Raw genomic sequence first — 14,054 nt, 5'->3', positions numbered from 1 at the left:
GATGTTCCAATCATAAACCAATAGGTGAAGCCCAATGCATCCTTACTGCACAGTCATTAGTTTGTGTTGTTAGTAAATGGATATTAGGACAGAACAACGGATCCCTCACCCAGGAACTGGACAGACAAGAGGCAGGCCTCCGTCAGCAGGGTCCACTGGATAATGGCCTTCTCTGCTGTGTACAGACCTTTCCACATGATCAATGAGACACCTGGTGGGGGGGGAAGAGAGAGAGAGAGAGAGAGAGAGAGAGAGAGACAGAGAAAGGGAGAGAGACAGAGAAAGAGAGAAAGAGAGGAGAGAGAAATAGAGGAGACAGAGAGAGAGAGATGTTTAGCATTAGGGTGAGGACTACAGTCGTCTAGTGTGTAGCCAGCCTTCTAAAACCCCGATGTCTCGATCACTCCACTATCGGAAGTACTGTTGTCTCAATCCGAGGTCAGGTCCACATTGGTTCACATCAGAACGGATCCAGACAACCAGATCTCTCAGATACTAATTCATTCCTTCCTGGAAGTGGCTGGATTTTAACACTGTACTAGAGTAGGTGGACATCCTGTCCCTCAGGAAGTAGTGAGCCCTTCTGATGACCCCAGCCTACACAGAGCCTTGGATAGATACAGTATAATACTATATTTAGAACTATATAGTACATCTGTGGCTCTGCTCCAACCAAGGCTGTTACTAAACAGACAGTAGAGGAACTGTGTCTGTGATCCAAAGGCACCCTAATTCCCTATTAGTGCGCACTACTTTCAACCAGAGCTCTATGGAACCTGGACAAAAGTAGTGCACTATAAAACATGGAATAGGGTGCCATTTGTGACTACCCTGTATCTTCACCCCTTGTTTCCTACAGCCTTCCGCTGTTAAGGGATTATCCTCTCTTCCTTCCTGTCTTTCTCAGTCGGGTTCTGCCTTCCATCCCTCCCTCTCTCTCTCTCTCCCCCTCCATCAGAGGGGGACTGTACAGTCACGCCTTGCTGTACTCAAATGCACTCACTCATCATGTAATACTGTAAAACATGACGGACTGAATACGAACCTCTTAATACCCTGTGACAAAAACGATTAAAGCATTCATAATTATTACCATCTTATTATGCCCTCAGCTGGTCCTACCTGTTATTTAGCTAGGTAAGCCCTCAGCTGGTTCTGGTCCTACCTGTTATTTAGCTTGGTAAGCCCTCAGCTGGTCCTACCTGTTATTTAGCTAGGTAAACCCTCAGCTGGTTCTGGTCCTACCTGTTATTTAGCTTGGTAAGCCCTAAAGCTGGTTCTACCTGTTATTTAGCTAGGTAAGCCCTCAGCTGGTCCTACCTGTTATTTAGCTAGGTAAACCCTCAGCTGGTCCTACCTGTTATTTAGCTAGGTAAGCCCTCAGCTGGTTCTGGTCTTACCTGTTCTTTAGCTAGGTACGCCCTAAACTGGTTCTGGTCTTACCTGTTCTTTAGCTAGGTAAGTCCTCAGCTGGTTCTGGTTCTACCTGTTATTTAGCTAGGTAAGCCCTCAGCTGGTCCTACCTGTTATTTAGCTAGGTAAGCCCTCAGCTGGTACTACCTGTTATTTAGCTAGGTAAGCCCTCAGCTGGTTCTACCTGTTATTTAGCTAGGTAAGCCCTCAGCTGGTTCTACCTGTTATTTAGCTAGGTAAGCCTCAGCCGGTTCTGGTTCTACCTGTTATTTAGCTAGGTAAGCCCTCAGCTGGTCCTACCTGTTATTGAGCTAGGTAAGCCCTCAGCTGGTTCTACCTGTTATTTAGCTAGGTAAGCCCTCAGCTGGTTCTGGTTCTACCTGTTATTTAGCTAGGTAAGCCCTCAGCTGGTTCTGGTTCTACCTGTTATTTAGCTAGGTAAGCCCTCAGCTGGTCCTACCTGTTATTTAGCTAGGTAAGCCCTCAGCTGGTTCTACCTGTTATTTAGCTAGGTAAGTCCTCAGTTGGTTCTGGTTCTACCTGTTATTTAGCTAGGTAAGCCCTCAGCTGGTTCTGGTCCTACCTGTTATTTAGCTAGGTAAGTCCTCAGCTGGTCCTACCTGTTATTTAGCTAGGTAAACACTCAGCTGGTTCTGGTTATATCTGTTATTTAGCTAGGTAAGCCCTCAGCTGGTTCTGGTCCTACCTGTTATTTAGCTAGGTAAGTCCTCAGCTGGTTCTGGTTCTACCTGTTATTTAGCCAGGTAAGCCCTAAACTGGTTCTGGTTCTACCTGTTATTTAGCTAGGTAAGCCCTAAACTGGTTCTGGTTCTACCTGTTATTTAGCTAGGTAAGCCCTCAGCTGGTTCTGGTCCTACCTGTTATTTAGCTAGGTAAGCCCTCAGCTGGTTCTACCTGTTATTTAGCTAGGTAAGCCCTCAGCTGGTTCTACCTGTTATTTAGCTAGGTAAGCCCTAAACTGGTTCTGGTTCTACCTGTTATTTAGCTAGGTAAGCCCTCAGCTGGTTCTGGTCCTACCTGTTATTTAGCTAGGTAAGTCCTCAGCTGGTTCTACCTGTTATTTAGCTAGGTAAGCCCTCAGCTGGTTCTGGTTCTACCTGTTATTTAGCTAGGTAAGCCCTAAACTGGTTCTGGTTCTACCTGTTATTTAGCTAGGTAAACCCTCAGCTGGTTCTGGTCCTACCTGTTATTTAGCTAGGTAAACCCTCAGCTGGTTCTACCTGTTATTTAGCTAGGTAAGCCCTCAGCTGGTCCTACCTGTTATTTAGCTAGGTAAGCCCTCAGCTGGTTCTACCTGTTATTTAGCTAGGTAAGCCCTCAGCTGGTTCTGGTCCTACCTGTTATTTAGCTAGGTAAGCCCTCAGCTGGTCCTACCTGTTATTTAGCTAGGTAAACCCTCAGCTGGTTCTGGTCCTACCTGTTATTTAGCTTGGTAAGCCCTCAGCTGGTCCTACCTGTTATTTAGCTAGGTAAACCCTCAGCTGGTTCTACCTGTTATTTAGCTAGGTAAACCCTCAGCTGGTTCTACCTGTTATTTAGCTAGGTAAACCCTCAGCTGGTTCTACCTGTTATTTAGCTAGGTAAACCCTCAGCTGGTTCTGGTCCTACCTGTTATTTAGCTAGGTAAACCCTCAGCTGGTTCTACCTGTTATTTAGCTAGGTAAACCCTCAGCTGGTCCTACCTGTTATTTAGCTAGGTAAGCCCTCAGCTGGTCCTACCTGTTATTTAGCTAGGTAAACCCTCAGCTGGTTCTACCTGTTATTTAGCTAGGTAAACCCTCAACTGGTCCTACCTGTTATTTAGCTAGGTAAGCCCTCAGCTGGTTCTGGTTCTACCTGTTATTTAGCTAGGTAAGCCCTAAACTGGTTCTACCTGTTATTTAGCTAGGTAAGCCCTAAACTGGTTCTACCTGTTATTTAGCTAGGTAAGCCCTAAACTGGTCCTACCTGTTATTTAGCTAGGTAAACCCTCAGCTGGTTCTACCTGTTATTTAGCTAGGTAAACCCTCAGCTGGTCCTACCTGTTATTTAGCTAGGTAAACCCTCAGCTGGTTCTGGTCCTACCTGTTATTTAGCTAGGTAAACCCTCAGCTGGTTCTACCTGTTATTTAGCTAGGTAAACCCTCAGCTGGTTCTGGTCCTATCTGTTCTATCTAAAAGGAGATTCAAAGTGAGATTCCATGACATAATGTATTCTCATTGTGATCTGGAGATGAACATGTTTGATGTATAATTGAATAAGGTTTATATAGCAGGCGGTCTTTTCAACCCAGTTAAATAGATGCGTTAATTTACCGGCAGGAAAACCCCCTCTAGACATCTGAATGTTGTCCTCTTATCATACCTGGGGCCTCTTTCTGGACCAACAAGTCACTCACCACGAACTACAGGATCCAGAATGCATTGCTTCAAGTCCTCACTTTAACACTGTTCATCAACAACAAGTGTTATCTACCCTAGAGGAGTTAGTCAGGAACTCGACGGGACCATTAAATATTAAGAAGTACAGATGTTAAATCATTAATAGCTGGTGAGACTGAGCGGTTTCCTTTGCAGAGAAGTGACAGTAGACGGCCCTTACTGAGTAGTGCTCCTCCATAGTCTGATACTGTCACAGTAGACAGCCCTTACTGAGTAGTGCTCCTCCATAGAGTCTGATACTGTCACAGTAGACAGCCCTTACTGAGTAGTGCTCCTCCCTAGAGTCTGATACTGTCACAGTAGACAGCCCCTACTGAGTAGTGCTCCTCCATAGTCTGATACTGTCACAGTAGACAGCCCTTACTGAGTAGTGCTCCTCCATAGTCTGATACTGTCACAGTAGACAGCCCTTACTGAGTAGTGCTCCTCCATAGAGTCTGATACTGTCACAGTAGACAGCCCTTACTGAGTAGTGCTCCTCCCTAGAGTCTGATACTGTCACAGTAGACAGCCCCTACTGAGTAGTGCTCCTCCATAGTCTGATACTGTCACAGTAGACAGCCCTTACTGAGTAGTGCTCCTCCATAGTCTGATACTGTCACAGTAGACAGCCCTTACTGAGTAGTGCTCCTCCTCCCTGGAGTCTGATACTGTCACAGTAGACAGCCCTTACTGAGTAGTGCTCCTCCATAGTCTGATACTGTCACAGTAGACAGCCTTTACTGAGTAGTGCTCCTCCTCCCTGGAGTCTGATACTGTCACAGTAGACAGCCCTTACTGAGTAGTGCTCCTCCATAGTCTGATACTGTCACAGTAGACAGCCCTTACTGAGTAGTGCTCCTCCCTAGAGTCTGATACTGTCACAGTAGACAGCCCTTACTGAGTAGTGCTCCTCCATAGTCTGATACTGTCACAGTAGACAGCCCTTACTGAGTAGTGCTCCTCCTCCCTAGAGTCTGATACTGTCACAGTAGACAGCCCTTACTGAGTAGTGCTCCTCCTCCATAGAGTCTTATACTGTCACAGTAGACAGCCCTTACTGAGTAGTGCTCCTCCTCCCTAGAGTCAGATACTGTCACAGTAGACAGCCCTTACTGAGTAGTGCTCCTCCTCCCTAGAGTCTGATACTGTCACAGTAGACAGCCCCTACTGAGTAGTGCTCCTCCATAGTCTGATACTGTCACAGTAGACAGCCCTTACTGAGTAGTGCTCCTCCTCCCTAGAGTCTGATACTGTCACAGTAGACAGCCCTTACTGAGTAGTGCTCCTCCATAGTCTGATACTGTCACAGTAGACAGCCCTTACTGAGTAGTGCTCCTCCTCCCTAGAGTCTGATACTGTCACAGTAGACAGCCCTTACTGAGTAGTGCTTCTCCTCCATAGAGTCTTATACTGTCACAGTAGACAGCCCTTACTGAGTAGTGCTCCTCCTCCCTAGAGTCTGATACTGTCACAGTAGACAGCCCTTACTGAGTAGTGCTCCTCCATAGAGTCTGCTACTGTCACAGTAGACAGCCCTTACTGAGTAGTGCTCCTCCCTAGAGTCTGATACTGTCACAGTAGACAGCCCTTACTGAGTAGTGCTCCTCCATAGAGTCTGATACTGTCACAGTAGACAGCCCTTACTGAGTAGTGCTCCTCCTCCCTAGAGTCTGATACTGTCACAGTAGACAGCCCTTACTGAGTAGTGCTCCTCCATAGAGTCTGATACTGTCACAGTAGACAGCCCTTACTGAGTAGTGCTCCTCCATAGTCTGATACTGTCACAGTAGACAGCCCTTACTGAGTAGTGCTCCTCCTCCATAGAGTCTGATACTGTCACAGTAGACAGCCCTTACTGAGTAGGGCTCCTCCATAGTCTTATACTGTCACAGTAGACAGCCCTTACTGAGTAGTGCTCCTCCTCCCTAGAGTCTGATACTGTCACAGTAGACAGCCCTTACTGAGTAGTGCCTCTCCTCCATAGAGTCTGATACTGTCACAGTAGACAGCCCTTACTGAGTAGTGCTCCTCCTCCCTAGAGTCTGATACTGTCACAGTAGACAGCTCTTACTGAGTAGTGCTCCTCCTCCCTAGAGTCTGATACTGTCACAGTAGACAGCCCTTACTGAGTAGTGCTCCTCCTCCCTAGAGTCTGATACTGTCACAGTAGACAGCCCTTACTGAGTAGTGCTTCTCCTCCATAGAGTCTGATACTGTCACAGTAGACAGCCCTTACTGAGTAGTGCTTCTCCTCCATAGAGTCTGATACTGTCACAGTAGACAGCCCTTACTGAGTAGTGCTTCTCCTCCATAGAGTCTGATACTGTCACAGTAGACAGCCCTTACTGAGTAGTGCTCCTCCTCCCTAGAGTCTGATACTGTCACAGTAGACAGCCCTTACTGAGTAGTGCTCCTCCTCCCTAGAGTCTGATACTGTCACAGTAGACAGCCCTTACTGAGTAGTGCTTCTCCTCCATAGAGTCTGATACTGTCACAGTAGACAGCCCTTACTGAGTAGTGCTTCTCCTCCATAGAGTCTGATACTGTCACAGTAGACAGCCCTTACTGAGTAGTGCTTCTCCTCCATAGAGTCTGATACTGTCACAGTAGACAGCCCTTACTGAGTAGTGCTTCTCCTCCATAGAGTCTGATACTGTCACAGTAGACAGCCCTTACTGAGTAGTGCTCCTCCTCCCTAGAGTCTGATACTGTCACAGTAGACAGCTCTTACTGAGTAGTGCTCCTCCTCCCTAGAGTCTGATACTGTCACAGTAGACAGCCCTTACTGAGTAGTGCTCCTCCTCCCTAGAGTCTGATACTGTCACAGTAGACAGCCCTTACTGAGTAGTGCTTCTCCTCCATAGAGTCTGATACTGTCACAGTAGACAGCCCTTACTGAGTAGTGCTTCTCCTCCATAGAGTCTGATACTGTCACAGTAGACAGCCCTTACGGAGTAGTGCTTCTCCTCCATAGAGTCTGATACTGTCACAGTAGACAGCCCTTACTGAGTAGTGCTTCTCCTCCATAGAGTCTGATACTGTCACAGTAGACAGCCCTTACTGAGTAGGGCTCCTCCATAGAGTCTGATGGAGATCCTGGTGGTCCTGAGCTCAAACACAAACTCATAGAGCTGACTGGGGAACACTAGAGCCTGTAGAGACAGACAGGGAGGAAGAGAGAGAGAGGGGGGAAAGAGAGGTGGGAGAGAGAGGAAGAGGGGAAAGAGAGGCGGGAGAGAGAGAGCACAAGAGAGTGGGGGGAGGGGAGTGAGGGGAGAGAGAGGTGGGAGAGAGAGGGAGAGAGAGAGGGGGAGGGGAGCGAGGGGTGGGAGAGAGAGGAAGAAAGAGAGCGTAGGAGAGTGAGAGAGAGAGGTAGGAGAGAGAGAGAGGGGGGAGAGAGAAGAAGAGCTCAGTGTTACATATGCTGTAAAATAATAATAACAACATGGTATAATAAGGCTTTTGATAGACCCAGAGACACTTGACAACCCATCCAGCAGTAGTGTCTTCTGTCCTGGTTCTGGGTTCACCGGGGTTAGAGGCCCCCCCCCAACCAGGTAATAACACTCCTGATTCAACTAATCAACACGCCCTTGATACGTTAAATCAGATGTTGTTGTTGTTAGTGTGGGGCAGGAGAACAAGCCTGCACACCCTGTCCATTCCCTGGGACCAAGATGGAACCATGAGGTCAAAGGAATAGGACTGGGAGATTTCTATACAGTACAGCAGAGGTTTAGTCCAGTTGACTAGTGTACACTACTTACTATTAAGGCTATGGTTTAGTCCAGTTGACTAGTGTACACTACTTACTATTAAGGCTATGGTTTAGTGTTGACTAGTGTACACTACTTACTATTAAGGCTATGGTTTAGTCCAGTTGACTAGTGTACACTACTTACTATTAAGGCTATGGTTTAGTGTTGACTAGTGTACACTACTTACTATTAAGGCTATGGTTTAGTCCAGTTGACTAATGTACACTACTTACTATTAAGGCTATGGTTTAGTCCAGTTGACTAGTGTACACTACTTACTATTAAGGCTATGGTTTAGTCCAGTTGACTAGTGTACACTACTTACTATTAAGGCTATGGTTTAGTCCAGTTGACTAATGTACACTACTTACTATTAAGGCTATGGTTTAGTCCAGTTGACTAGTGTACACTACTAAGGCTATGGTTTAGTCCAGTTGACTAATGTACACTACTTACTATTAAGGCTATGGTTTAGTCCAGTTGACTAGTGTACACTACTTACTATTAAGGCTATGGTTTAGTCCAGTTGACTAATGTACACTACTAAGGCTATGGTTCAGTCCAGTTGACTAGTGTACACTACTATGGCTATGGTTTAGTCCAGTTAACTAATGTACACTACTTACTATTAAGGCTATGGTTTAGTCCAGTTGACTAGTGTACACTACTTACTATTAAGGCTATGGTTTAGTCCAGTTGACTAGTGTACACTACTAAGGCTATGGTTTAGTCCAGTTGACTAATGTACACTACTTACTATTAAGGCTATGGTTTAGTCCAGTTGACTAGTGTACACTACTTACTATTAAGGCTATGGTTTAGTCCAGTTGACTAGTGTACACTACTTACTATTAAGGCTATGGTTTAGTCCAGTTGACTAATGTGCACTACTAAGGCTATGGTTTAGTCCAGTTGACTAATGTACACGACTTACTATTAAGGCTATGGTTTAGTCCAGGTGACTAGTGTACACTACTTACTATTAAGGCTATGGTTTAGTCCAGTTGACTAATGTGCACTACTAAGGCTATGGTTTAGTCCAGTTGACTAGTGTACACTACTAAGGCTATGGTTTAGTCCAGTTGACTAGTGTACACTACTTAGGCTATGGTTTAGTCCAGTTGACTAATGTACACTACTTACTATTAAGGCTATGGTTTAGTCCAGTTGACTAGTGTACACTACTAAGGCTATGGTTTAGTCCAGTTAACTAATGTACACTACTTACTATTAAGGCTATGGTTTAGTCCAGTTGACTAGTGTACACTACTAAGGCTATGGTTTAGTCCAGTTGACTAGTGTACACTACTTACTATTAAGGCTATGGTTTAGTCCTGTTGACTAGTGTACACTACTTACTATTAAGGCTATGGTTTAGTCCAGTTGACTAATGTACACTACTTAGGCTATGGTTTAGTCCAGTTGACTAGTGTACACTACTTACTATTAAGGCTATGGTTTAGTCCAGTTGACTAATGTACACTACTTACTATTAAGGCTATGGTTTAGTCCAGTTGACCAGTGTACACTACTTACTACTAAGGCTATGGTTTAGTCCAGTTGACTAGTGTACACTACTAAGGCTATGGTTTAGTCCAGTTAACTAATGTACACTACTTACTATTAAGGCTATGGTTTAGTCCAGTTAACTAATGTACACTACTTACTATTAAGGCTATGGTTTAGTCCAGTTAACTAATGTACACTACTCACTACTAAGGCTATGGTTTAGTCCAGTTGACTAGTGTACACTACTTACTATTAAGGCTATGGTTTAGTCCAGTTGACTAATGTACAGTACTAAGGCTATGGTTTAGTCCAGTTGACTAATGTACACTACTTACTATTAAGGCTATGGTTTAGTCCAGTTGACTAGTGTACACTACTTACTATTAAGGCTATGGTTTAGTCCAGTTGACTAATGTACACTACTAAGGCTATGGTTTAGTCCAGTTGACTAGTGTACACTACTTACTATTAAGGCTATGGTTTAGTCCAGTTGACTAGTGTACACTACTTACTACTAAGGCTATGGTTTAGTCCAGTTGACTAATGTACACTACTTACTACTAAGGCTATGGTTTAGTCCAGTTGACTAGTGTACACTACTTACCAGTAAGGCTATGGTTTAGTCCAGTTGACTAATGTACACTACTTACTATTAAGGCTATGGTTTAGTCCAGTTGACTAATGTACACTACTTAGGCTATGGTTTAGTCCAGTTGACTAATGTACACTACTTAGGCTATGGTTTAGTCCAGTTGACTAATGTGCACTACTTACTATTAAGGCTATGGTTTAGTCCAGTTGACTAGTGTACACTACTTACTATTAAGGCTATGGTTTAGTCCAGTTGACTAATGTACACTACTTACTATTAAGGCTATGGTTTAGTCCAGTTGACTAATGTACACTACTTAGGCTATGGTTTAGTCCAGTTGACTAATGTACACTACTTAGGCTATGGTTTAGTCCAGTTGACTAATGTGCACTACTTACTATTAAGGCTATGGTTTAGTCCAGTTGACTAGTGTACACTACTTACTATTAAGGCTATGGTTTAGTCCAGTTGACTAGTGTACACTACTTACCAGTAAGGCTATGGTTTAGTGCAGTTGACTAATGTACACTACTTAGGCTATGGTTTAGTCCACTTGACTAATGTACACTACTTACTATTAAGGCTATGGTTTAGTCCAGTTGACTAGTGTACACTACTTACCAGTAAGGCTATGGTTTAGTGCAGTTGACTAATGTACACTACTTACTATTAAGGCTATGGTTGTGAACAGAACAGCAGACATGAGAATCCATATCCTAGAAAGAAAACACAGAAGAAATACATAAATACATTGTATTGATCAGAAACACAGGAGAGGAATAAACACAGATATTTATCATCAGAAACACACTAGACAGAGCTCAGAGAACAATGGGATCCGTTGGGCCATTCAGGACGCAGACAGAGAGACTGATCCAGCAGCCTGTATTTCCTCCTGTATTCTCCTACAGTACAACGATCATATCAAATAGGTAACAGGAAGTAACTGCTGAATATTCTGTCTGTTGATGGTTCTATACGGATTCTATATTCCGTTGATGGTTCTATACGGATTCTATATTCTGTTGATGGTTCAAGAAGGATTCTATATTCTGTTGATGGTTCTATAAGGATTCTATATTCTGTTGATGGTTCTATAAGGATTCTATATTCTGTCTGATGGTTCTATACGGATTCTATATTCTGTTGATGGTTCTATAAGGATTCTATATTCTGTCTGATGGTTCTATACGGATTCTATATTCTGTCTGATGGTTCTATACGGATTCTATATTCTGTTGATGGTTCTATAAGGATTCTATATTCTGTCTGATGGTTCTATACGGATTCTATATTCTGTTGATGGTTCTATAAGGATTCTATATTCTGTTGATGGTTCTATACGGATTCTATATTCCGTTGATGGTTCTATACGGATTCTATATTCTGTTGATGGTTCAAGAAGGATTCTATATTCTGTTGATGGTTCTATAAGGATTCTATATTCTGTCTGATGGTTCTATACGGATTCTATATTCTGTTGATGGTTCTATAAGGATTCTATATTCTGTCTGATGGTTCTATACGGATTCTATATTCTGTCTGATGGTACTATACGGATTCTATATTCTGTTGATGGTTCTATAAGGATTCTATATTCTGTCTGATGGTTCTATACGGATTCTATATTCTGTTGATGGTTCTATAAGGATTCTATATTCTGTTGATGGTTCTATACGGATTCTATATTCTGTTGATGGTTCTATACGGATTCTATATTCTGTTGATGGTTCTATACGGATTCTATATTCTGTTGATGGTTCTATACGGATTCTATATTCTGTTGATGGTTCTATACGGATTCTATATTCTGTTGATGGTTCTGTACGGATTCTATATTCTGTTGATGGTTCTATACGGATTCTATATTCTGTCTGATGGTTCTATACGGATTCTATATTCTGTTGATGGTTCTATAAGGATTCTATACTGATCACTTGGCTACATAGCTGATGCATGCTAGACTGTCCATTAATCACAGTACTCCATTCTGCTTGTTTATGTTTTATCTGTCGGCCCCAGCCGCACTCAGTCTCTGTGTGTAGTTAATCCGACCCTCCCTGCCTAGCCAACACCATTTTATCTGCTGTTGTTGTGCTAGCTGATTAGCTGTTGTTGTCTCACCTACTGTTTTAGCTACTGTTTTAGCTAGCTCTCCCAATTCAACACCTGTGATTACTGTATGTCTCTCTCAAATGTCAATATGCCTTGTATACTGTTGTTCAGGTTAGTTATCATTGTTTTAGTTTACAATGGAGCCCCTAGTTCCACTCTTCATACCCCTGATACCTCCTTTGTCCCACCTCCCACACATGCGGTGACCTCACCCATTACAACCAGCATGTCCAGAGATACAAGCTCTCTCATCATCACCCAGTGCCTGGGCTTACCTCCGCTGTACCCGCACCCCACCATACCCCTGTCTGCGCATTATGCCCTGAATATATTCTACCATGCCCAGAAACCTGCTCCTCTTATTCTCTGTCCCCAACGCTCTAGGCGACCAGTTTTGATAGCCTTTAGCCGCACCCTCATACTACTCCTTCTCTGTTCCGCGGGTGATGTGGAGGTAAACCCTGGTTCACTCCAGACCTGACTGCTCTCGACCAGGACAAAAACATCCTGTGGCGGACTGCAATAGCATCGAACAGTCCCTGCGATATGCAACTGTTCAGGGAAGTCAAGAACCAATACACGCAGTCAGTCAGGAAAGCTAAGGCCAGCTTCTTCAGGCAGAAGTTTGCATCCTGTAGCTCCAACTCCAAAAAGTTCTGGGACACTGAAGTCCATGGAGAACAAGAGCACCTCCTCCCAGCTGCCCACTGCACTGCACTCAGAAAAATTAATCCATGCTTTTGTCACTTCTAGGTTAGACTACTGCAATGCTCTACTTTCTGGCTACCCGGATAAAGCACTAAATAAACTTCAGTTAGTGCTAAATACGGCTGCTAGAATCCTGACTAGAACCAAAAAAATTTGATCATATTACTCCAGTGCTAGCCTCTCTACACTGGCTTCCTGTCAAAGCAAGGGCTGATTTCAAGGTTTTACTGCTAACCTACAAAGCATTACATGGGCTTGCTCCTACCTATCTCTCTGATTTGGTCCTGCCGTACATACCTACACGTACGCTACGGTCACAAGACGCAGGCCTCCTAATTGTCCCTAGAATTTCTAAGCAAACAGCTGGAGGCAGGGCTTTCTCCTATAGAGCTCCATTTTTATGGAACGGTCTGCCTACCCATGTCAGAGACGCAAACTCGGTCTCAACCTTTAAGTCTTTACTGAAGACTCATCTTATCAGTGGGTCATATGATTGAGTGTAGTCTGGCCCAGGAGTGGGAAGGTGAACGGAAAGGCTCTGGAGCAACGAACTGCCCTTGCTGTCTCTGCCTGGCCGGTTCCCCTCTTTCCACTGGGATTCTCTGCCTCTAACCCTATTACAGGGGCTGAGTCACTGGCTTACTGGGGCTCTCTCATGCCGTCCCTGCAGGGGGTGCGTCACCTGAGTGGGTTGATTCACTGTTGTGGTCATCCTGTCTGGGTTGGCGCCCACCCCCTTGGGTTGTGCCGTGGCGGAGATCTTTGTGGGCTATACTCGGCCTTGTCTTAGGGTGTTTAATTGGTGGTTGGAGATATCCCTCTAGTGGTGTGGGGGCTGTGCTTTGGCAAAGTGGGTGGGGTTATATCCTTCCTGTTTGGTCCTGTCCGGGGTATCATCGGATGGGGCCAGTGTCTCCTGACCCCTCATGTCTCAGCCTCCAGTATTTATGCTGCAGTAGTTTATGTGTCGGGGGCTAGGGATAGTTTGTTATATCTGGAGTACTTCTCCTGTCTTATCCGGTGTGCTGTGTGAATTTAAGTATGCTCTCTCTAATTCTCTCTTTCTTTCTCTCTCTCGGAGGACCTGAGCCCTAGGACCATGCCTCAGGTCTACCTGGCATGATGACTCCTTGCTGTCCCCAATCCACCTGGCCGTGCTGCTGCTCCAGTTTCAACTGTTCTGCCTTATTATTATTGGACCATGCTGGTCATTTATGAACATTTGAACATCTTGGCCATGTTCTGTTATAATCTCCACCCGGCACAGCCAGAAGAGGCCTTGCCACCCCTCATAGCCTGGTTCCTCTCTAGGTTTCGTCCTAGGTTTTGGCCTTTCTAGGGAGTTTTTCCTAGCCACCGTGCTTCAACACCTGCATTGCTTGCTATTTGGGGTTTTAGGCTGGGTTTCTGTACAGCACTTTGAGATATCAGCTGATGTACGAAGGGCTATATAAATACATTTGATGGTTCTATAAGGATTCTATATTCTGTTGATGGTTTTATGAGGATCCTATATTCTGTTGATGGTTTTATAA

General features: G+C 44.4%; 1 protein-coding gene across 1 annotated transcript in view; it reads right to left on the bottom strand.

Annotated features, from left to right (window-relative positions):
* Positions 1-14,054, bottom strand: part of LOC127925418 (tumor protein p53-inducible protein 11-like) — a 65,456-nt gene that overhangs the window by 35,569 nt on the left and 15,833 nt on the right. The window contains exons 3-5 of the mRNA XM_052510288.1: positions 10,364-10,412; positions 6,899-6,989; positions 110-211 (exon numbers count right to left, since the gene is read on the bottom strand). Coding sequence (XP_052366248.1) covers positions 110-211; positions 6,899-6,989; positions 10,364-10,412 — 242 coding nt within the window. The remainder of the gene's footprint in view (positions 1-109; positions 212-6,898; positions 6,990-10,363; positions 10,413-14,054) is intronic.

The sequence above is a fragment of the Oncorhynchus keta genome, unplaced genomic scaffold (genome assembly GCF_023373465.1).
Source record: "Oncorhynchus keta strain PuntledgeMale-10-30-2019 unplaced genomic scaffold, Oket_V2 Un_contig_5541_pilon_pilon, whole genome shotgun sequence".
In the NCBI taxonomy this organism is placed as follows: Eukaryota; Metazoa; Chordata; class Actinopteri; order Salmoniformes; family Salmonidae; genus Oncorhynchus; species Oncorhynchus keta.
Note: the sequence above shows the minus strand (reverse complement) of the source record. Positions and strands in the feature narration are given on the sequence as shown.